Here is a 24,122-nt window from a genome sequence, read left to right as displayed (position 1 = left end):
CTCTTTTTTGTTACATAAGGGAAAAGAGATTAATTTCTTCCCTGAAGTTAAAAGCTTACAGGATGTTATCGAATTTATCTCCGAGATAAAAATCTAAAACAACCTTCCTTAATTTACTCCTGAAATTTACTATGAAGTGGAGGAGTCAAAAATCAATAAATTTCATACACTTCATTTTAATGACTTAAGGGGAGACAACTCTGGCTGCCATACACTTGCATTGTGATCTGGAATAACAAAGACATGATGAGATTTATTCTGACTACACATCCTTATAATTGTTATGTACTGTTTTCATTGTCTATAAATACAGTCGAACTTTGGTATCTTCCACACTGATATCTCGAATATCATGGATATGTCAAAGATAAATGTAGTTAAAAATGCCAACTGTATTTTCTTTAATTTCACCTCACAATCCCAAACTCTCGGAAGTTTTTTCTCAGCTCCATCGAGTTCTGAGATAATGAGGTTTGACTGTATGTATCTTCAAGTATGCTTACCATTGCTTGGTTATATGTTAAAATTGCTTAGTTACATGTTAGAATGGCTCGGTTACATGTTAAAATTGCTTAGTTACATGTTAGAATTGCTTAGTTACATGTTAGAATTGCTTGGTTACATGTTAGAATGGCTCGGTTACATGTTAAAATTGCTTAGTTACATGTTAGAATTGCTTAGTTACATGTTAAAATTGCTTAGTTACATGTTAGAATTGCTTAGTTACATGTTAGAATTGCTTAGTTACATGTTATATAAGTTATAATTGTGTTGATTTCTAAAAAGAAAGTAGTTGAAATACAATGCAAGTCTAGTTCTGCAATGTAATTCCTGTGAAAATGATTTCACATAGCTTAAGACTTTTATGAATTACATCAGGATGAAGATGAATTCAACACAGAGAGAATAAATTACTGAAAGCTACAAAATCTACAGAGTTTCACAAAATCTACAAAATTTCACAACCTTTTGAATATGAGGATTCTGATTAGTTGTAGTGTTCAGTCCTTAGAAAAAAATCAAATCAAAACTAGCTAATACAACATCCACACAACCACTCTTATCACCAGAGAAGAAACTCGACGTGTCCCAAATATTAGCAACACATCTAAACCCCCCCTCTTAACATGAACACCCCCCCCCCTCTTAACATGACATGCTTGAGCACAAAGTTATCTAAATGACCTTGCTTTATCCAGTCTGAAATATGCCCTACACAGAATCTCAACGACCAATCCCCTTGGCCTATTTTATTTGACCTTTTCTATTTGACCTTGGCTGAGGATTAAGCATGATCTTTGACAATCTTTGCTTTCAATTTCTAAAACATGGTCCTTATCATCAAAATGTACTAATCTAAAGCTACATGTACAATGAGCCCAGGATCCAGCAGAATGACCAATGAAGGCCCTGGCAGAATTACCAATGAAGGCCCTGGAAGAATGACCAATGAAGCCCCTGGCAGAATGACCAATGAAGGCCCTGGCAGAATGACCAATGAAGCCCCTGGCAGAATGACCAATGAAAGCCCTGGCAGAATGACCAATGAAGCCCCTGGGTTGTTTTAGAGATACTTGTATCATATGAATAAATGATGTCCACTGCTGGGACAGTGACCGAGAAACAGATGGACAATTACAGTTCACAGCTCAGTAATTTTATATAGAGGTTTATACACACATGTCAGCTTTAAGTGACAACACAGTTATCTCTGCATGTGACCTTATCGAAAAATACTTTATAATTTCAATACCTGTACTTGTACACATTTCAGTTGGTAAATAAACCATCACTGACTATATTATTGCTTTATAAGGTTCAAATTATATATGTTTTCTTAAAGCGATACATTACACCAATATGTGTCCAAAATTTTATAACACAGCAAAATTTTTTATTTCCCCTTTAAACTTATGTCCATCTTCTTGTAATACCACATAACCACTCAGTACATTTTACAGCATGACTAGAATAAAATTTATCAAGTAGACTCACAATAACATGAAACTATAAATAGACATGATGAAATGCTTGCCACACAAACATACCACTCAGTCAGTTAAAATAGATGGTGCATGTTCCCACAATTCCTATCGTGAAATACAAAATAATCATAAACAGCACACAATGGGTAATTTTCCATGGTCTATACTCATTAGTACAAGACTTTGCAGAAAATACATACAATTTCTTCACAGGGCACATGAGACAGAGTTAAAACACACAGGATACTTAAAGAGCATTCATATCCCAATAACAGCCACCTATGGCTTGTCACCCATGACTGGCTAATTATGGCACTAATAAATCGAGGAGCATATTCCCCGAGACAACAGACTGTAGATTTCTTTATATCATGCGAGAACTTCATCTGTCAAAATCATCGTTCTACGTCAATTAAACCGTGGGCGCTACTATCTGAAGGACTTAAATCTATTTAAATTGGTGATAAATAAATGCCAGAATTTTGATTTTGCAAGGGAGACTTATATAAAGTGAATTTACGCGAATAATTATTGATTAATTAATCGATAATTATTTGCGAATTATAAGGAATCTACAGTTGTCAACATATGAGATTCTATTGCTTCAATTCACATGACTTTCATCAGCTGATGAGACGGAGGATATTGCATAAATATCAACAATACGACGACTAATGCGAGCAACAAAAAAATAAATCGTACAATATTTTTATAATTAGTTGCCGTAACATCGATATACATCCAATCTCCTATGCCCGGAGTTTAAGCATTAATGAACAGTAAATGAGGTTCGATTGCAGCAAGACGATTCTGTAACGAGACAGAAGTCGCTGAGCGTTTTGCTATGCACACACAAGCCACCGTCTTATACGACGATGCCGTCAGTAATGAATTCATTGGAATGTTTATGGAATTCGAATAAATTCGGAATGATAACAGGAAATGACATCACTGTTTGTTTCTTATGACATCTAAACTCCATGGAAACGGTCTCCATAGAATGCTCATTTCTGGACTAGATTACACATCACATTTTAGGTACACCAAACAGAGCATCAAGCATTCCATGGTTCACTCCCCATGGGGAGACACAAACACTTGCTGCACAGTCTTTACAGTCCTCTGCCATTACAATTCACAACTTTCCCTATTCAGCATTAAAACTCAACAAAATGTAAAATACGGAATATGTGGATGTCACTCGAAATCTTTGCAGTGGCCCAATGTTTGTACAACACGTTTGGATTCAATAAAATGGAAGTTGGGAAAATTTCAAAATCGGTGAAGAATGAATTCGTGAACACAGCTCCTGTTTATCTGGGGGTCCTTCCTGATTTATACTCTTCGTGCACAATGATCAGGTTTAACTTAAGACGACCAGGTGTTTGACAGCAATCATTATGTAGTACTGTACTTGTCTGTCCATTGATAACTGTACAAATCCTGTCCTTCTCAGTCGCCATTTCATCTCTGTTCTGCAGATATCCCACAATCAATCAGTTTTTATTTGTTAATTATCCGGTCCATAATTCAGTGTTGTACAGGACCAGATATCTCAGTAATTGTGTGTTTTTCCCCCTTACATTTCCCTTGAAGCACGAAATCCAAGGTTGCCTAACAGCTGAATGTCCTTCTGGAATAGTTCATTCCGAGCACACCCTGCTCTCATTGATAGTCAGTGGAAGACGAGATTTGCTAGTGTCCATGAGATTGCCAGTGCGACGAGGATTTCTAAGTTGATCCCCAGATTATGAGACGCTAAACCATTTCCTGATTGATGTTTGCTGGCCATCTTGCCGTTGGTTGCATGGTTGGCAGCGTGGTTGGCAGACCCTATCAAATAAAACAAGCATTTCAGTTGGTGATCAGCTGATGTTGCATCAAACTTATAATGTTCACCCCCCCCCTCTCAAAGTGACCATTTGTAATGACAAACATTTGCATTGAATCCCCAGCCACTTGAATTTAAGCAACTTTAATTTTTTTCTCTCACAAAAATGGTTGATAGTGTGGAGTTTGATGAAAGGAAATATTAAAGCTCTCCTATATTTTTATCATTTTGCTGAATATTAATTCTCTTACCCGTGATACTGCACGGAAATAAAAAGGAACCGACAACAACAACATTTACATTGTTCAAAAGTTATTAGGAAGGTTAAAGTTTCGCACAGAATGACAGACAGGACAAAAACAATACGCTCCCTGATCTTCAATCTCAGGGATATAAAATTTTTGAATGGGATATGTAAAATAATAATAAAAAACCAAACAAATAAACAGATATTGTGAAAAAGCCAATGTTTTCAGCAGCTCATCTCACAAGGAATGTAAGTATTAACATATTAGCAGTCCAAGTTATCAAGTATGTGGCTTTATAAATGTTGGTGGGTGATTATTTTCCATCACCTTAACACAATATTTTATCTATAATATCTAAATTGCAAATTCACAATTTCTGTATGAACAGAAAAGAGAAATATTACAACCATGCAGAAATAATAGAGACTTAAAAAGAAAAATTGTATTCCATTCCAGAACATTAAAGCTTAAAATGGTGCTCTCTCAGAAGGTTCCCTGATCAATATACTGACATTATCGGAAGGAAAACGATTAAACCTTCACTGTATGGTGAACACATTTTAATCACAATCCATGCAGCCATTAATCTTGTAAAAAACTTAATGAACACAATTTCCCAGCTCTGATTTTAGCACGACTCCATTAAGGGAGATAAGTATTTGGAGCAATAAAATATCAATCTAGACATCTCCCGGGAGAGCGCACGTCCTGAATATAGCTGTGTCACCATGGTGATGTGTAATGAGTAAGATGCCATCTCTATCTCCTTAAAACATTGGGTAATCATTACTTATTTATTGAACTCACACATTAAATTTGACATTACTGGCACCTTCTAAAAACTCCAAGAAAACAAGGTGGAATGAGGCATTTACAAACACTGGCTAGCAATTATCAGACCTAAACGTGACATTTTAATCCTCTCACCTAAGACAAAATTCAGCACAACTTGCAAAAACAATACAAAGTAAAAGAGAAAGAGATAAAAAAAAAATGAACTTTTGTTTGAATTAATTCATCTTATTGATTGATATTAGGGGTGGGTTTTTTCTACTTTTAGTAAGCACAAGTATCTTATGCAGACCTGTGATTCTTCCGTCGGAAGACAAAATCTCCCGAATTTGAGCCCCCCTTCCGTTCCTTCCGTTAAAATGTAAAATCTTCCGTCATTTCAAATTTTCAACAACAAAAATTTTCTGAGCGCTATTTTTCGATATTGATAAGGAAAAACCCCGAGACAATCGAAAGTCGTCTATTTTTTTTAATTACGTATTTCCGATCAAGCTCGAGCTTCGCGATATTTGTGTAACTGAAAGTGTTTCCGGTCAAAACAAACCTCACAATTTCGTGTTTAATTATACTTATTTCATAAGTATTTGTTGTTTATTTCACCTCAGCATTTGAGATACAGGTATATTGACGGTATATTTACCCGTCCATTCTTTTTCAGTTTTTTTTTTATCCCGGGATATTCATTAAAGTTTAATATATTTATACTTTGAATTTTCGATCAGCTGACTTGCATTTTCTGTTGTTACTTTGCAACTTGTTTTATAAAATCATTCCATCTGGTTTACCATAAGTGTGTTGCACTTACCGAAAGTGAACATTTGTTATTGTTTGGTACGCTAACTAAATTTCATTCCAGTTTTCTAGTTTCATATTACCCTTTTAATTCTAACTAGGAATAGAATAGCAAAATTTCCCCTGTGTTTCACTTGTTCATTCAGAACAACCCTCCTGTTTTTATTATAAATCAGTTCAGCTTATTCTACTTTGCTTGTAATTCTGAATTAAGCATTCTGGAAGACTTCGTAGCCATTGGTAATGTATTGATTATACAAATATTTTAGTGTGATAATTGTTATAACTTGTTATCTCTGTAATAAATATATAAATATAACAAGTTTTTTTCATTTAATTGTGGTTTTTAAGGTATCGACTTAAGAATTATCAAGGTTCTTAACACAAAAAAGGATTTATCAATGTTCTCAACACAAAAAGGATCTGATGATTATGAACTCAGACACTTGTAACACAAAAAAAAAAAAACTACTAGTAGCATGATTTCATTAGCCAATGAACACACAAAAACGGTAAAAAAAATGTCGATAAAAAATCTCTAGTTATCAGACCAAAACTCCAGCTGAAAATTTTCAAATCTCCAGTTGTGGCATGACAGTTCTGTCACAGGTATGCTTATGTTTTGTAAGCACCTGTATTTTACCTTTATTAAGCACCTGTGTCTCAACTTTAGTAAACACCTGTATCTTACCTTTATAGCTTACCTTTATATCACACCTTTAGTAAGCACCTGTATCTCGACAATAGTAAACACCTGTATCTTACCTTTATATCACACCTTTAGTAAGCACCTGTATCTCGACAATAGTAAACACCTGTATCTTACCTTTAGTAACCACCTGGACAGCGCGCTGGTCCCCCCGCCCTGCTCTGGTTCTGGCCCAGACAAAGAACCGGTAATGGTGGTTTGGTATAAGACCGGTTATCCTGGCTGAGGTATGGGAGGGGTTGTTTATTTTTGGCTCCAGTGCTCGGATGTCTCCAGCTGTATCACCATTTACTGAGGTAGAAATAAACAGGAAAATCAGTCAAATACAAGAAAATTACATCCTTTACACAACACTTTCTCATTCTTCATGGGTTTGTTGTTTTAAGCCACTTTGAGAATTTTAACTCTTTATGGAATGTCACCAGCTGTAAGTGAAGTGCCACAAAGTGAGGACTCTTTATCATGTCGTGTAATGCTGAAATCTGTAGCAGTGCAGACTCTTTATCATGTCATGTAATGCTGAAATCTGTAGCCGTGCAGACTCTTTATCATGTCATGTAATGCTGAAATCTGTAGCCGTGCAGACTCTTTATCATGTCATGTAATGCTGAAATCTGTAGCCGTGCAGACTCTTTATCATGTCATGTAATGCTGAAATCTGTAGCCGTGCAGTCTCTTTATCATGCCATACTGTGACACTCAACCTCCATTTCTAGGGTCAAACCAGACAGACCGGTGACCTTCACTTCTGATGAAAAGCACTTTATGATGGAACCATCACTACTTACATTAATATGTGACGTGGCGCCGGCCAGCATTGAAAATTGCCTAGCAAGTGCCTAACTACTCGGCTTCGATGACCCATCTTCATGAGTTACAAAATACAGACAATAATCGGAACTAAAATTTTCAGTCCTGCATAATTTGAGAGGAGGCAGGCTGTTCTCACTTCATTTCATTATATTCATACATATTCATTATATTCATACATATTCATTTAATTTATACATATTCATTATATTCATACATATTCACATTTTCAATGTTTTTGCCTTCGATGTCTTTACCACTGGAATGATAGCCTTTTATTTTAATGTGATGCAGTTGTGAACAATGAATCTTAATGAATATAGTACGTCTTATTTAAAGTCTGGGAATTCTGACAGAAATGAATAAATATAGTACGTCTTATTCAAAGTCTGGGAATTCTGACAGAAATGAATAAATATAGTACATCTTATTTAAAGTCTGGGAATTCTGACAGAAATGAATAAATATAGTACGTCTTATTTAAAGTCTGAGAATTCTGACAGAAATGAAAGTAGAATTTAATTAAGAAAAATAAATCTAATTCTTAAAAATATATGATGGTATATGAACTGTGATGCTTCACGCTGGTATACTCCAAGAAGCGTGTTAGCACTTCATGAAAAGTAGGCTGGTTTGAAGCCTTGGAGTTCATACCATCATGTATTTTCAAAACTGAAATTCATTTCTTTAATCAACATAGTCTATACTACCCGAGTAAGTCGGAGTAACACAATACTTCTTAACCATAGCAACAATTCAAGGTCAACCTTACCTCTCTGGTAACCAAGGTCGTATCCAAGCAATAGCCCATTGGGTTCGTCTGGTGGGTCCCACTTCAGCACCGCGTAACTGCTCTCTATTTCATCCTTCTCTAAATTCCGAACCGGACCTGGCACTGAAAAATAAATTTCTAGGCTAATACATTGGTACTAGCATTGAATCCTTCCATAATGTGTTTGCTGAGATGTACTAGCCCTGTGGAGCACTCTACGATTAATACTCTGTGAACACTCTACGATTAATACTCTGTGAACACTCTACGATTAATACTCTGTAAATGCTCTACGATTAATACCCTGTAAATGCTCTACGATTAATACCCTGTAAATGCTCTATGATTAATACTCTGTAAAACACTCTACGATTAATACTCTGTAAATGCTCTACGATTAATACCCTGTAAATGCTCTACGATTAATACCCTGTAAATGCTCTATGATTAATACTCTGTAAAACACTCTACGATTAATACTCTGTAAATGCTCTATGATTAATACTCTGTAAAACACTCTACGATTAATACTCTGTAGAACACTCTACGATTAATACTCTGTAAATGCTTTACGATCAATACCCTGTGGAGCACTCTACGATTAATACCCTGTAAATGCTCTACGATTAATACCCTGTAAATGCTCTACGATTAATATCTTGTGGAGCACTCTACGATAAATAACCCCCTTGAGGAACTATCATTCTGAGAACTTACCCCCCTCTGACGTCTTGAAGTCGATCGTGTTACTAGTCGGCCCAGTGTGATGTCCATTCATTACGGACACTTGCGCCCGGAATGCAGTGTTAGCTGGTAAATCCACAATGGAGGCCATTACATCATGTGACAGGTGTGCGGAGTCTGCATCGACAGCAATCATCACTTCATCCTTGTTTCTACGTCCTTCACTAGATTTCCAGTACTGTAACTATAGCAACAATCATATCATACATACGTGAATCTATGAAACAGTTATATCTAATATTCCGACAAGGCGCATTTGTGAAACCCTGATACCCCTGTATGGCAGCAAAGTAATTCTGGTACTAAAATAAAATTTTGTCGCAAGGAATACACATGGGAAGTATGAAAGCTCTTCCACTAACTAATGAAAAATTATGGCCAAGATTAAAGTTTTTTTTAAAGTAGGTCAAACTCCTAGGTCAAGGTCATGAGGTAAAAGAATTTGTTACCTAAAAAAAGGTGTGAAATATGAAAGCCTATCGCTAACAATTCAAAAGATGTGGATTAGATTAAAAGTAGGTCAAACTCCAAGGCAAAGGTCATAAGGTCAAACATTTTGTACAAAAAGATAGGTCCTGTTACAAAGACTACACATGTGAAATATGAAAGTTTTTCACTATCCATTCAAAAATTATGGCCGAGGATAAAGTTTTTGCACACAAACACAGACCAAAAACAATATGCCTCTGCATCTTAAATTATGGGTCGACATATCAAAACACAATTTCTTTTGGGGTGAGAAACTCAATGCAGTACGTGTTACTTAAATATTAGGAAATTGTAATTATCTTCAACCAGAAACTGCAGTGTTACTCAGCTATTAGGAAATTGTAATTATTTTGGGCAAGAAGCTGCAATGTTACTCAGCTGTTAGGAAATCGTAATTATCTCGGACCAGAAGCTGCAATGTTACTCAGCTATTAGGAAATCATAATTATCTCAGACAAGAAGCTGTAATGTTACTCAGCTGTTAGGAAATCGTAATTATCTCGGACCAGAAACTGCAGTATTGCTCAGCTATTAGTAAATCATAATTATCTCGGACAAGAAGCTGCAATGTTACTCAGCTATTAGGAAATTGTAACTATCTCGTACCAGAAGCATCATGGACTACCTACCTTGTAACCTCTGAACTTTCCCCTTATTCTTTCGTCCAGCGGATTGATGGACTCCCAAATGAAATGAGCTTTGTGGGGCCCAGCAGGTTTGGTCATGTCAACTCGGAAATCCCTTGGTTTGATCAGAGGAACTAAAATCAGTAAATAATTCAATGATGCTCAATTTTCTTATGCATTTTGACACGATTTAATGTCCTGTACACCAATAACTACAGAATGACAGGGTTAAAAGAAAACTGTAATGCGTAAGCCATCGCAACCGAACCCTGAACTAGCAACAGTATACTACAGTTTTATTCATGGCATTTATTTTTCCTTGATCAATCATTTCAAATATGTGTTTTCATCAGCACACACACATACCCCTAAAACGGGGTGTTTAATGTAAAACCATGAACCTATACAGTAGTATAAGATTGTGAAAGTTTGTATAGAATTTTATTAAACTAAGCAGTAATACTGAGATGTAAATCTTTTACAAGCCTAATAATTATCATAACAATTGCTGACTGAGCCCTGTCTCATGTGCCATACTCACCCCCCTCCCCCGAGCGTCCCCGAACAGTGAACACTGGCTGAAACGAAGCACCGTGACTGTTGATGGCCTGAACTTGGACATCGTACAGACCATAAACTTCATCAACATCCACCTCAAACTGGTTTTCGTTTGGGTTTTTGATGTCTTTTCGGTTCCAGTATAAACTGCCTCTCTTTCTCCAGCCCACTCGATATCCAAAACTCGGAGCATTGTGTTGCATCCGTGGCATTGGCTGAAAAATATCCGGAATGAATGTCAACAATATCTACAAAACACACATCATTCTCTAAGGGGAAAAAGCAGGCCCATGGGCCACAACACTCACCTGAAGAATGACATTTTTCTATGAAAAATATTAAAATTTAGTCATATCCTTGACGTCTCCATATGAGTGAAATATTCTCGAGAGGGACGTAAAACAATATCCAATTAATCAATGTAGTTCAGCCCAAGGATCACGGTGTGAACAAACTTTTTCACAACATATGGATGATTGCTTGTACGAGTTTGACACACACTAATTAGCCCATAGCTTGAATGTGGTTATATCCACATCAATTTCACAACACCATACATGCCAACTTTCCCGATTTGTGCGGGATTCTCCCGATTTGAAGCAGTTGAAAAAGCAAATCCCGATCGGTATTGCAAAAAATACCCAGAAATCCCGTTTACTAAGAATATCTCCCATTTTACAACAACAAACCCCGATTTCCAACTGGGATTTGTAAACTCGCGTCATTTCTTCGTGGCTGGCCAATCAGAAATCAGGACATGAGTCACCCATTGCTGTTTACCTGTGTCGCGTGGTATCGGGGTGGTGTAATTTACCTGGTCTACCTGTGTCGCGTGGTATCAGGGTGGTGTAATTTACCTGGTCTACCTGTGTCGCGTGGTATCGGGGTGGTGTAATTTACCTGGTCTACCTGTGTTGCATGGTATCGGGGTGGTGTAATTTACCTGTGTTGCATGGTATCGGGGTGGTGTAATTTACCTGGTCTACCTGTGTCGCGTGGTATCGGGGGTGGTGTAATTTACCTGGTCTACCTGTGTCGTGTGGTATCGGGGTGGTGTAATTTACCTGGTCTACCTCTGTCGAGGTGTTTATTGGACAGTGAGGAGCATGTTTTGATAGTAATTATCAATCGGGAAAATGGATTTCAAATTGACATATTCTTTACACGAACGTGAATGACAACGATGATAGTGTCGCCACCAAACAATCGGACATTCCCGATTTTCGCCTTTCGCTGACAGCATCCAAAATATGCAAAAGGTACGTCAAATATATATATTTTTTCAATTATAATAATATAGGCTATCCGAATCTATAGCGATGTATTATAAAATTATAGGGGGCGTAGTATACAATAGACTTTGTGATGCGTAATTCGTACAACTCTACTGAATTTGACATTAGTAAGTAGCCTTAATTAATTTACAAGTAAAAACAAATATTTTGATGACTTTTTTTCTTCTGGTAATTATTTCAGATGTCATGGGTGCAAAGGTTTTGTTCGCAAACTTCATAGCAGGGCAGAACACTCCTTTTCTGGTTGCAATGCAGATTGTTCCACCAGACTCTGCAAGCCCATGTTTACAGACAAGCAAGATCGTCTTTGTAGTCGTACCTAAATGTATGTGCTTTAAGTTAAATTTTGATATATAGTCAAGCCATGTTATGGTATGAAAGGATGCAACTTTAAGTATTATTTGATAATATGTATGTAACTTGTTGTTGGAGAGGATATGTTAGTTTATTTTTAACTTTTTGCTGAATAGTTAATAAAATAATAATGTATATCTTTCAAAGTGTTTTTTTTTTTTAAAGTTTTGTTAAAGTTAATGGTCAAACACACTTGATATTGGTTTAATATATGATATATGTACAATGATTAGATTAATAGTTTATTTGAAAAGACAAATATTTATTTTCATGGCAAAATGTCGCGAATTTAGAGCTTAGAAAAAAGGTTGTCGCGTGCAAAATCCCCCATGGAGATTTCTAAAAGTTGGCATGTATGCAACACTGTGCCCTAAGTGTGGACATAAAACACTGTAACCTCATGGATGTGGATGCTTTCATATCAATTTCATATATTGTCCTGTAAATGTGGATATTCTCATATCAAATTCATATACTGTACCCCCTAGATATTCAGTGCTTGTAGATTTTGAGTAGATCTTTAACAAACACATGAATCATCTTTATTCAAATATGCTGTATGACAACTTTGGTTGAAATTGACCTTAAGCTTGTGCATGGTTCTTGAGAAGAAGAAGAATGAAATATGACATGTCTGCATCACACAGATGGACAGACAGACAGTTAAGTTCTACATCACACAGACAGACAGACAGACAGTTAACTTCTCATAAACATTCAGCCCAGGCTGGAATTTCTCCTAAAAATCTGAAGGCAAAATTTTGACTTGAGTCTGAAATTTTACTCAAATTTCAACTGCTAAAATAATATTTTTTATTCAATTGATTAAATTAAAAGAATTGATTAACAGATATCCAAGCTTGGTGAAGTAAAAAACATTTCTTCACTTTCTATATGCAGGTAGATTTGAATCTACTTTGATTGTAAGTAGATGTCAACAATTCTAATCATTATTCTGATACTCCTTATATCTTACATTTAACACAATAATGCACTTCCGAAATATTTATCATGTTCCAGACAGTCCTCAGAGATTTCATAACTAGAGGGTGTTTAACTCAGCTGAAAAGATGTCTCGTGACAGGGAGCATGATTTTTGAAAACCAATATTTTAAGTTCAAATGCTCAAAAAATTAATTTATGATGCTACTAAATGCGACTTAAATTTGTGAAGCTTGTGCTCTGATGATCATGAGATCTACAGTTGTGAAGAATTTGGCTCTAATAAAAGTCCGACGATCTGGGGAAACGCAGATCAAGCAAAAGCTGTTCTCATCTTCATATCATTGCCCATGTTAGGAAATGATTACAATAATTAGCGATAAGTTCTGTCCGTGGCTGAATTTCATCTTGTTTGAAACTGATCCCCATAAATCTCACTCTATCGGCCAGAGAAATTCAATTATCTGCTCCCGAAGCCACCAAGGCTTTGCAGTCATATCCAGATCAATATGATGTTAGCTGATAGCTGTTTTATACCAAAAAATGATAAGAAAATCAGTCCTCGGTTCAGGAATATCATACAACTTCTTTTTCCGACTCGCAAGGAATGCTAAAAGGTCTGGATTAATAGAGGTCCTGGCGCCTATTAAATTCCTCAACATTACAGTTCAATACAGATTTATTATGATTCAATGTGGACTATCAGTAGGCGAATACTACTGGATCTATAGTAACACTGGCTGTAGGCTTCACCAGTCTTCATTCTCATACATATATAAATGTACTTACTGAACAAAATCTAGAGAGCTTTTTTTTTTTTAAAGAGCCATGTCAATGTTTTGAAATACAATGCTTTAACAGAGCAGTGAGGCTGCATGTGCTCAATACTGTGAATACATGATGTGTTTGAAAACCAACAGAATCAATAACTAAAGGCACTCAGTGTATTAAATAGAAATGGGCAAGCTCTATAGCAATTGGATAAACTTCCTATATAATTAAAAATTCATTTTCAAGGTTACAATGTATGGTTTCAATTCAAAACGATTTTTTTATCTTACAGACAAAAACCCTGAACCGACACCATGTGTTGAACCTTTAGTGTAACTCCTCCTTCCATTGTATCGGCGAACCGACCATGCATTATTGATATCTGAGTGATTATATTTGCGTTGTCAGAATACCTATATGCTTTCACTTGGCAATCATCATATACATTACCACAAATTACGACATCGCTAATGGTGGCAATAACCAGGCAACCATTACAAACACTATAGTCAAAAAACATCGTATACCCTACAACAGCTTGTGTATCAGATCACTGAAACTCCCCAGGATAAGTTACTCTAGATCGGGGCTGCGAGGGGGATAAGTCCTCTTTGAAACCATTAGGGTCAATGTAACTGCATGACCACTGCCTACAAAACAGACTTTGCCTCCCCTCCCCTACTGCCACTAGAGTATAAATATAGTACAGACTTTGCCTCCCCTCCCCTACTGCCACTAGAGTATAAATATAGTACAGACTTTGCCTCCCCTCCCCTACTGCCACTAGAGTATAAATATAGTACAGACTTTGCCTCCCCTCCCCTACTGCCACTAGAGTATAAATATAGTACAGACTTTGCCTCCCCTCCCCTACTGCCACTAGAGTATAAATATAGTACAGACTTTGCCTCCCCTCCCCTACTGCCACTAGAGTATAAATATAGTACAGACTTTGCCTCCCCTCCCCTACTGCCACTAGAGTATAAATATAGTACAGACTTTGCCTCCCCTCCCCTACTGCCACTAGAGTATAAATATAGTACAGACTTTGCCTCCCCTCCCCTACTGCCACTAGAGTATAAATATAGTACAGACTTTGCCTCCCCTCCCCTACTGCCACTAGAGTATAAATATAGTACAGACTTTGCCTCCCCTCCCCTACTGCCACTAGAGTATAAATATAGTACAGACTTTGCCTCCCCTCCCCTACTGCCACTAGAGTATAAATATAGTACAGACTTTGCCTCCCCTCCCCTACTGCCACTAGAGTATAAATATAGTACAGACTTTGCCTCCCCTCCCCTACTGCCACTAGAGTATAAATATAGTACAGACTTTGCCTCCCCTCCCCTACTGCCACTAGAGTATAAATATAGTACAGACTTTGCCTCCCCTCCCCTACTGCCACTAGAGTATAAATATAGTACAGACTTTGCCTCCCCTCCCCTACTGCCACTAGAGTATAAATATAGTACAGACTTTGCCTCCCCTCCCCTACTGCCACTAGAGTATAAATATAGTACAGACTTTGCCTCCCCTCCCCTACTGCCACTAGAGTATAAATATAGTACAGACTTTGCCTCCCCTCCCCTACTGCCACTAGAGTATAAATATAGTACAGACTTTGCCTCCCCTCCCCTACTGCCACTAGAGTATAAATATAGTACAGACTTTGCCTCCCCTCCCCTACTGCCACTAGAGTATAAATATAGTACAGACTTTGCCTCCCCTCCCCTACTGCCACTAGAGTATAAATATAGTACAGACTTTGCCTCCCCTCCCCTACTGCCACTAGAGTATAAATATAGTACAGACTTTGCCTCCCCTCCCCTACTGCCACTAGAGTATAAATATAGTACAGACTTTGCCTCCCCTCCCCTACTGCCACTAGAGTATAAATATAGTACAGACTTTGCCTCCCCTCCCCTACTGCCACTAGAGTATAAATATAGTACAGACTTTGCCTCCCCTCCCCTACTGCCACTAGAGTATAAATATAGTACAGACTTTACCTCCCCTCCCCTACTGCCACTAGAGTATAAATATAGTACAGACTTTGCCTCCCCTCCCCTACTGCCACTAGAGTATAAATATAGTACAGACTTTGCCTCCCCTCCCCTACTGCCACTAGAGTATAAATATAGTACAGACTTTGCCTCCCCTCCCCTACTGCCACTAGAGTATAAATATAGTACAGACTTTGCCTCCCCTCCCCTACTGCCACTAGAGTATAAATATAGTACAGACTTTGCCTCCCCTCCCCTACTGCCACTAGAGTATAAATATAGTACAGACTTTACCTCCCCTCCCCTACTGCCACTAGAGTATAAATATAGTACAGACTTTGCCTCCCCTCCCCTACTGCCACTAGAGTATAAATATAGTACAGACTTTGCCTCCCCTCCCCTACTGCCACTAGAGTATAAATATAGTACAGACTTTGCCTCCCCTCCCCTACTGCCACTAGAGTATAAATATAGTACAGACTTTGCCTCCCCTCCCCTACTGCCACTAGAGTATAAATATAGTATATATGTCATTATTGACTCTCAAAACCATCCTCCCCTCCGCTGTCAACCACCACTTAGTCATCTTTCTCACTTCACCCTGAAACTTACAGATCTTCACAGGAATTATGTTCTGTAAATTACACATAATTTAATTTGGTCTAATTCAACATTACGTTCCACATTTTCATTTAGTAAATATCACAGTCCACTTTACCCTTAACTTTGAGTTGATTTCCTGGCTCTAATTCCACACAATTATTTTTTTTACTTAAATCCCATGTGATAATTAGTTTTTTTTACTTACATCCCATGTGATAATTAGTTTCCCCTCCTTGTCGGTCTTGGTTTTGACGTTGACAGGATTGGACGTCGGCCTTTCGGGGGGCGTATTACACTCTGTTTTTGTAGGTTTGCTCGGCTCGCTGTATCCCAAACTGTTCTTGGCCAAGACTCGGAAGGAATACCACCCCCACGGTGACAAGCTAATGAAGGCGGTCTTTGACGACTTGTCCATGAATTCGATTTCTTCGTCTGCGGAGTTCCAGTAGAACGGATTGTCGGAGGTGTTGTACTGCACCAGGTACTCCGTGATCCGCTCCCCTCCGTCCGATCCATCGCGCCAAATCAACTCCACCCGCTTCGGTCCGCACGAACTAATTTCTACCTCCTGAGGAGGGTCTGGTGTTCCTAAAAATGAAATGTTAAAATAATATGTTAAAATGAAGATGCAGTTAGGAATTTTCTTTTTTTCGAATTTGTTCTCTTGATTTTTTTCATGTGTTTCAAAATTTCCAATATACATGTACTGAATTTCACATACAACAGAAATAATGAAATTTAAATATGATTTTGAATAGCAAGAAATATCTTCAGAGGAGTTTTCAGTGCAAATAGACAGGTTGTCTTTTGATTACACAAAAAATTAAAAGGCTACATGACATTCTAAGTCCAAAATTACAACCAATCAGTTATTCTACCCACTGATTACAAGAAAATACAAGTTACAACCAATCAGTTATTCTACCCACTGATTACAAGAAAATACAGGTTACAACCAATCAGTTATTCTACCCACTGATTACAAAAAAATACAGGTTACAACCAATCAGTTATTCTACCCACTGATTACAAGAAAATACAAGTCTCAGCAATCTACCATTGCTGAATAAAAGGACAAAATTAAATATATGCAGAACATCATTATTTGAAAAGGAATTTATGAAAATATCATTACACTTGATAGAAATTAATTAATTAATTAACACCTACCCTAGCTTATTTTCACATGTTAAATTGTGCCCCCCCCCCCCCCCCCCCCCCCCCCCCCCCCCCATAAAAGTACTGATGAGGCAATAGAAAATATTTAATAAGACTGATACAAATTTGAATAATTTTACCTAGATCAGCCATTGTGGCCTATGTTTTGTCAGAATAAGGTTTATGTCAGCCATTTAATTATTCCTATTCAATATAACAAGTCTTGAGTTATGCATTTTTAGGCAGACACTTCTCGTAAATCACTATTATTATCCGAGGGAAATCAAATTGCATCATTACCATTCTTTCTCAGTTCTCTACAATGACTCGCAAAATGAAATCTTTTTATTGAAAAGTATTCATTTCCTGTCAGGGATATGTAGATAGGAGGGGGGAGCTCACACCGAGATAAAGAAATATCACAAAAAGTATCCATAAAATTTGGCAAAATTTCCGGACTGTGATGCGCTGGACCGGTGAAATGGACAGGAAACAGACAAGCTAATACAGCGAATATTGTCAGTTGGCAAAAATACATCTTCATCAAATAGATGTAAAAGTCGATGATATCATAGAGGACATTTTAAAATTGATGTAAATTATAGTGTTATGACACGAAGTTTGTGTGCAATATTTAATTTGCAAACTGGCATGTATAGTGTAACTCAATGCGTTCTACATCTTGGGTCGTAGAAATTAAATGCAGGCAATCCATATTCCAAGTAATTCAATCACGTACCATTAGCATTTTCTGGTCAATCTGAAGAAAAGAGTAGCTGAAACAACCGAAGTCTAAAGTCTTAGGTTTGCTTCAAAATTTCTCTGAAAATTCTGCCACAGAACTAATTCATACCGAAACAGAGAAACAATAGTGTACAGTATTGATTTCTACAATTGTCTTGACGGCCTTTAACCATCGTTACATACTGGTACCCGTACCTTTAACTTCTAATTTAGCGGAGGATTTTTCCCGCCCGGTGACCTGTCCCCTAATGCTGGCTATACAGGTGTACTGTCCAGCATCGCTGTAGTCCGCCTCCCTGAGGACCAGTGTCTGACCTCTGTCCATCACCTTGTATCTGTCTGACTTAGTGTCCAGTATTTCCCCATTGTGTTTCCACCGGATTCGCAGACTTCCTCCCTCTGTGTTCTCGTTGTTGAATCCGATTGAGCATGTGAATGACACCTTGTGACCTTTCCGAACTGTTTGGTTTATTAATGTGTCCAGGATTTTGATTTGGTCACCTAGGAAAAAGTTTGTGCAAATGATCATCACGCTAACTTTGTATGTACTTTACATTTAGACTTAATTAAGTACCATTTCATGTCTCTCCCCCCCCCCCCCCCCCCCCTCTCTGATCTCTCCCATTCAGAACCACTCTCTCTCTTTCTGATACACCTAGCTCTCTCTCTCTCTCCCCCTCAGAACTCTCTCTCTCCCTCTCCGATCTCTCAAAGTAATTAAATCATTCTAAATACTCAGTATAATTCTCTCTTCCTCTAATCTCTCTCTCTCTCTGTCTGAGTAAATCATTCTAGAGTAACTATTCAGTAATTCTCTCTCGACTCTCTCTCTCTCTCTGTGAGTAATTAATTCTAGTAACTATATTCAGTAATTCTCTACTCTTCTCTATCTCATGTCCGTTTTTCATTCATTTTACACTACAGTGATCAACTCCATTTAGGATTACCTCCCTTTTGCTACTTAACATTTCAGACCCTGCAAAATGAATTATTTTTTCTTTATGAATTTGATCAAACTGAAAGGCATAAAAGTCAAACCCTTTATACTTTAATTCTAATTAAGGCACACAACTTTTATTCATACAAAATTAAGCTGTTTCAAAACCAGTGATGTATTTTCGAAAACTCTGAAAATTGTAACATTTTAATTCGTCGATTGTAAACTGTCCTATGCTGTTGACTGAGGTGGACTTTTAATTGCCCACAAGAACATCAGATATTGGAATACTGTCAATGACGCTTTTATTTTATTTTGCTTCAGGCCAGCAGCTCTATGTGGTTTTATTGAATTCTGAATGGTTGTAAGATTTTTATCAGTCCCTTTTTTAGCGGAGAATATGAGTGAACAATGGTGGAAGCTGGCTATAAATTACTGTGATGATACTTAATGGGGGACAGCAATTTGTAATAATGGATAATTGTGGGCCTACTTTATGCAGTCTCTCAACTCATCTACCGTTTTGATGTGCAAAAAAAAGCAGATACAACAAATGGATTTAGGGACACAGTCTCACTGCATGTCGACCAAGTCGGATTACTAACTGCTCAAGAAACACAGGTTCGATTCAAATTACTTCAGTACCTCAAGGAAAATCAGTTTCACTGCATCATGCAGACCGAGTCGAATTACTTCAATACCTCAAGAAAATTATCTGTTTCACTGAATCATGCAGACCGAGTCGAATTACTTCAGTACCTCAAGAAAATTATCTGTTTCACTGAATCATGCAGACCGAGTCGAATTACTTCAGTACCTCAAGAAAATTATCTGTTTCACTGAATCATGCAGACCGAGTCGAATTACTTCAGTACCTCAAGAAAATTATCTGTTTCACTGAATCATGCAGACCGAGTCGAATTACTTCAGTACCTCAAGGAAATTATCTGTTTCACTGCATTATGCAGACGGAGTCGAATTACTTCAGTACCTCAAGGAAATTATCTGTTTCACTGAATCATGCAGACCGAGTTGAATTACTTCAGTACCTCAAGGAAATTATCTGTTTCACTGCATCATGCAGACCGAGTCGAATTACTACAAGTACCTCCAGGAAATTAAATCAGTAGGATAAAAAAAATGACAACTGAAAATGACCTTTCCAAAAATCTGTTTTTGAACACTCACATTTTATAGACATCAAAGAAGAATGCATTTGATAATTATGTAATTATAACAACTTTCAAATTTATTTCCCAACCCAGAAGATTTAAGTCAAATGTTATACATATAATTATAAATATTACTTAATTTTGATAACCAGGTTTGCCCAAAATTATTGATGATCATGCATGCAATGTGCATGAATTTTACAAATTGCACCATGCAGGCCTTCTTAAAACTACAGTAAAACTTAAAATACTAATTATAACCTCAAACTTAAAACTACAGTAAAACTTAAATACTAATTATAACCTCAAACTTAAAACTACAGTAAAACTTAAAATACTAATTATAACCTCAAACTTAGACTGCATCATTAAAGTTTGATCAGGTTCTAATTAATTCCTAGACTGATTGATTCTATACATTAAAGTTTGGTCAGGTTCTAATTAATTCCTAGACTAATTGATTCTATACATTGGTATATTATTGGTACACAACTTGTTTAATATACTATTAGCTTCTCAGAATGTCACTTGAAGCTTGAATATTAAGCTTTATCAGCTCAGTGTTCCTAATGTCTTAATGGTGTGTGTGTGTGTGTGTGTGTGTGTGTATGTGTGTGTGTGTTGTCAATGACACTGCAAACTTTGCACAGATCACTACCTCCCACTGTACCTTGTTAATAATCCCATAAATCTAGTGTCAAACTTGCTGATAGAGGTGTCAAATTTTCCCCGCCTCTTTGTCAATGTGCCGGGTATTTTATATCCCACGACAAATGCCTCCTGTTTTCAGAGGGAGACCCCATGAGTAAGGAGACACCCCTAGGAAGCAAGTCACCCCTCCAGGTGGTGAGTTTACATGATAACATCTAGTTTTTAATACTTTTTATCCATTTATTTCTTATCTCTTAAATTTTCACTTCAATTCAGTGTGTGAACTGTAAATTTTTATTTACCTGAAGCACTCAAGAGATACCTTAACAGGCTTCACACACTATACAATCTCTATCACAGAAACTTATATTACAGCTCTCAAGGCTTATAACAGTAATAAATCTATATATCCAATTATTTTTCAAAATTGAATTTCAAGTTCAAAAAATCTTGGATAACAAGACAAGAAATTGTTGGTACTATGACAATTCTAATCATATCTCAGCTACTAAATCGATTCTAATCGGAGAATAATTAATGCACTAAGACTGGAAGTCTAAGTATATATTCCCAGTACTATATCAAATTTCAAGTACTATAGATTTAATGCGTACATTTCAACAGTATCGTGTATTGCGGTACCATCACATTTTAGAGTATTTTGGAATTTAATGCATAATGCCGTTCAGCGTCGATTTTTTAAAGATATGAAAAGTAATTTATTATAGCTAGTAGTTTATCAGAATTAGAAACACAATAATGTAGACTAACAAGCACTAATATCATCTATTTATAGGAGCGAAGAAAAGCATTAAATAATCATATCAATTCATAGGATACGCGAGCCGAAAAGTGCAACAGCAAACATTCAAGACAAATTCCTCTGCTATCATTTCTGTGTTGTACTGAGAAAATAATTTCATACATCACAAATTATTCTGGGAGGTTTTATTTTAAACTAGAAAAAAAAAGAAAGAATTTTCCCCCCCAAAAATAACATTTCAATATTCCAATTGAAGTGATTATTAGTTCATAAATTAATGAAAAGATAAAAGAGTCCTTATCAAGGCTGTGCTCAGTTTAGAATCCTGTAACTTTCATTGTGATTGAAAATAAAGCTGCGGATTTCCTGTCGATTGTCAGTTTGAGGATATTGTGGCGAGATGGCGGGCAATGGTGTTAGTATAACTACAATCTATTCCCTTGATGTGACGGAAAATCTTATAAAAAGACGAGATGTCATGCCAAAGTCACGTATCTCAAAGCACGGCACTACCCTGGGCCGGGTCTGTGAGGAGATGAATACTCTCTGCGTCTGTCAGACACTAGTTTATCTACCTTAGACATGAAACTGTAGGCAAAGATCTCTAAGTCACTCCATATCAATCCAGGTTTCCTATCAATATTGGATTTTCCATTCCCTCTTTCTTTAGGTCTGCCATTAAAGAAAATCTATGACACCAACTTGAGTAATTGAAAAACATCAAAGAGAAATTGTTGTTCCCTATCGATACATACTTCAAGTTAAAAATGAAATTAACTTTTAGACTTAATTACACTATTAAGTCATCATAGTTCATAATTAGAACACCGTGCAAATACCATCAATTCACTGACCCAAGCTGGACACCATCAATTCATTGACCTGAGCTGGACAACACATCAAACTTAAAGAGAGAGGTAACTATACTAGTAATTCTTCATGAAAAAGCCTCAGTTAATGCCCCTACATTCCTTGTATTAACTGCAGGCTGGAGTAAGATATTCGGTTAACTGAACCTCTAAGTAGCTGGAGTAAGATATTCGGTTAACTGAACCTCTAAGTGGCTGAAGTAAGATCCTCAGTTAACTGAACTTCTAAGTGACTGGAGTAAGAGCCTCAGTTAACTGAACTTCTAAGTGACTGAAGTAAGATCCTCAGTTAACTGAACCTCTAAGTGACTGGAGTAAGAGCCTCAGTTAACTGAACTTCTAAGTGACTGAAGTAAGATCCTCAGTTAACTGAACCTCTAAGTGACTGGAGTAAGAGCCTCAGTTAACTGAACTTCTAAGTGACTGGAGTAAGAGCCTCAGTTAACTGAACCTCTAAGTGACTGGAGTAAACCTCAGTTAACTGAACCTCTAGCTGACTGGAGTAAGCCTCAATTAACTGAACCTCTAAGTGACTGGAGTAAGAGCCTCAGTTAACAGAACCTCTAGCTGACTGGAGTAAACCTCGGTTAACTGAACCTCTAAGTGGCTGGAGTAATTTTAGCCTCGGTTAACTGAACCTCTACGTGGCTGGAGTAAGAGCCCCGTCATCTTAATGTCCCTATATAGACTCCTGAGTCAATGGTTTTTGTTTAATGTCATTAGTGTGTGTTCGTATAGATTAGCTGTTTCAGAACAATCCTTGACCGATCTCCTGGTGGTCTCATTGTTACTGACAGGGACTCCTGGTCACCCCTTGGAATCTGTGCTTGCCCTTATTCTGTCCATTCTTCAACACCATAATATTCCACAGATCAAAATATCTTAAACTTCAGATCACTCCAGATCTCTGATGACAATAAAATTATCTCTGATGCTTATCAACTGCAATGCCCCGACCAAAAATATATTTGTCTCTAGTTGTACATGTATGTCTCAAATATCTGCATTTTCTGCCTTTTAGACGTTGAAAATCTTCGTAAAATATCAAATGCCCCCGTAGATTAACAATACCCATTATCACCCCCTCCCACAGGGCAACTTTCCTGCCGGAAAAGGTCACTCATTATTTGCCGTAATTCTGTCGGAATCTTCACACACTCCGGGGTATAAAATATCCCATTATTGTTTTCCTGCATACAATTTAGATTTTTTGTGTCTAATCAAGCCCTGTATGTCTGTACAGAGGTCCACGTTTTATGGCCAAGGATCCACTCTCGAGGTTCCACGGATCAGAAACCGAAGGGTCTAAATCTCTCCGGTCACTCTACAGACCGACATTAGAAAACAAACATCGCAGAGTATTGGCCAATTAATACACTGCTCACAGTCAAAATATTATTGATGAGTTAATCTTTATATCAATGGAAGAAAAAACAAAAAAGAAATTGGTAATGAGAAACAGCAGACATGGCAGATAGTCCTTATGTCTATGGAGAATTCA

The 24,122-nt window shown here is 37.2% G+C and overlaps 1 protein-coding gene across 9 annotated transcripts in view; it reads right to left on the bottom strand.

The window, feature by feature from the left end:
• Positions 1-2,681: 2,681 nt before the first annotated feature.
• Positions 2,682-24,122, bottom strand: part of LOC125654770 (neuroglian-like) — a 71,952-nt gene continuing 50,511 nt past the window's right edge. For all 9 annotated transcript variants that reach the window (XM_056145510.1, XM_056145508.1, XM_056145511.1 and 6 more), the window contains 8 exons: positions 18,425-18,730; positions 16,533-16,915; positions 10,340-10,571; positions 9,802-9,932; positions 8,657-8,867; positions 7,940-8,062; positions 6,475-6,648; positions 2,682-3,818 (listed from right to left, as the gene is read on the bottom strand). In XM_056145510.1, the coding sequence (XP_056001485.1) occupies positions 3,661-3,818; positions 6,475-6,648; positions 7,940-8,062; positions 8,657-8,867; positions 9,802-9,932; positions 10,340-10,571; positions 16,533-16,915; positions 18,425-18,730 (1,718 nt within the window). In that variant the 3' untranslated portion in view covers positions 2,682-3,660. The remainder of the gene's footprint in view (positions 3,819-6,474; positions 6,649-7,939; positions 8,063-8,656; positions 8,868-9,801; positions 9,933-10,339; positions 10,572-16,532; positions 16,916-18,424; positions 18,731-24,122) is intronic.

The sequence above is a fragment of the Ostrea edulis genome, chromosome 7 (assembly GCF_947568905.1).
Source record: "Ostrea edulis chromosome 7, xbOstEdul1.1, whole genome shotgun sequence".
NCBI lineage: Eukaryota > Metazoa > Mollusca > Bivalvia > Ostreida > Ostreidae > Ostrea > Ostrea edulis.
Note: the sequence above shows the minus strand (reverse complement) of the source record. Positions and strands in the feature narration are given on the sequence as shown.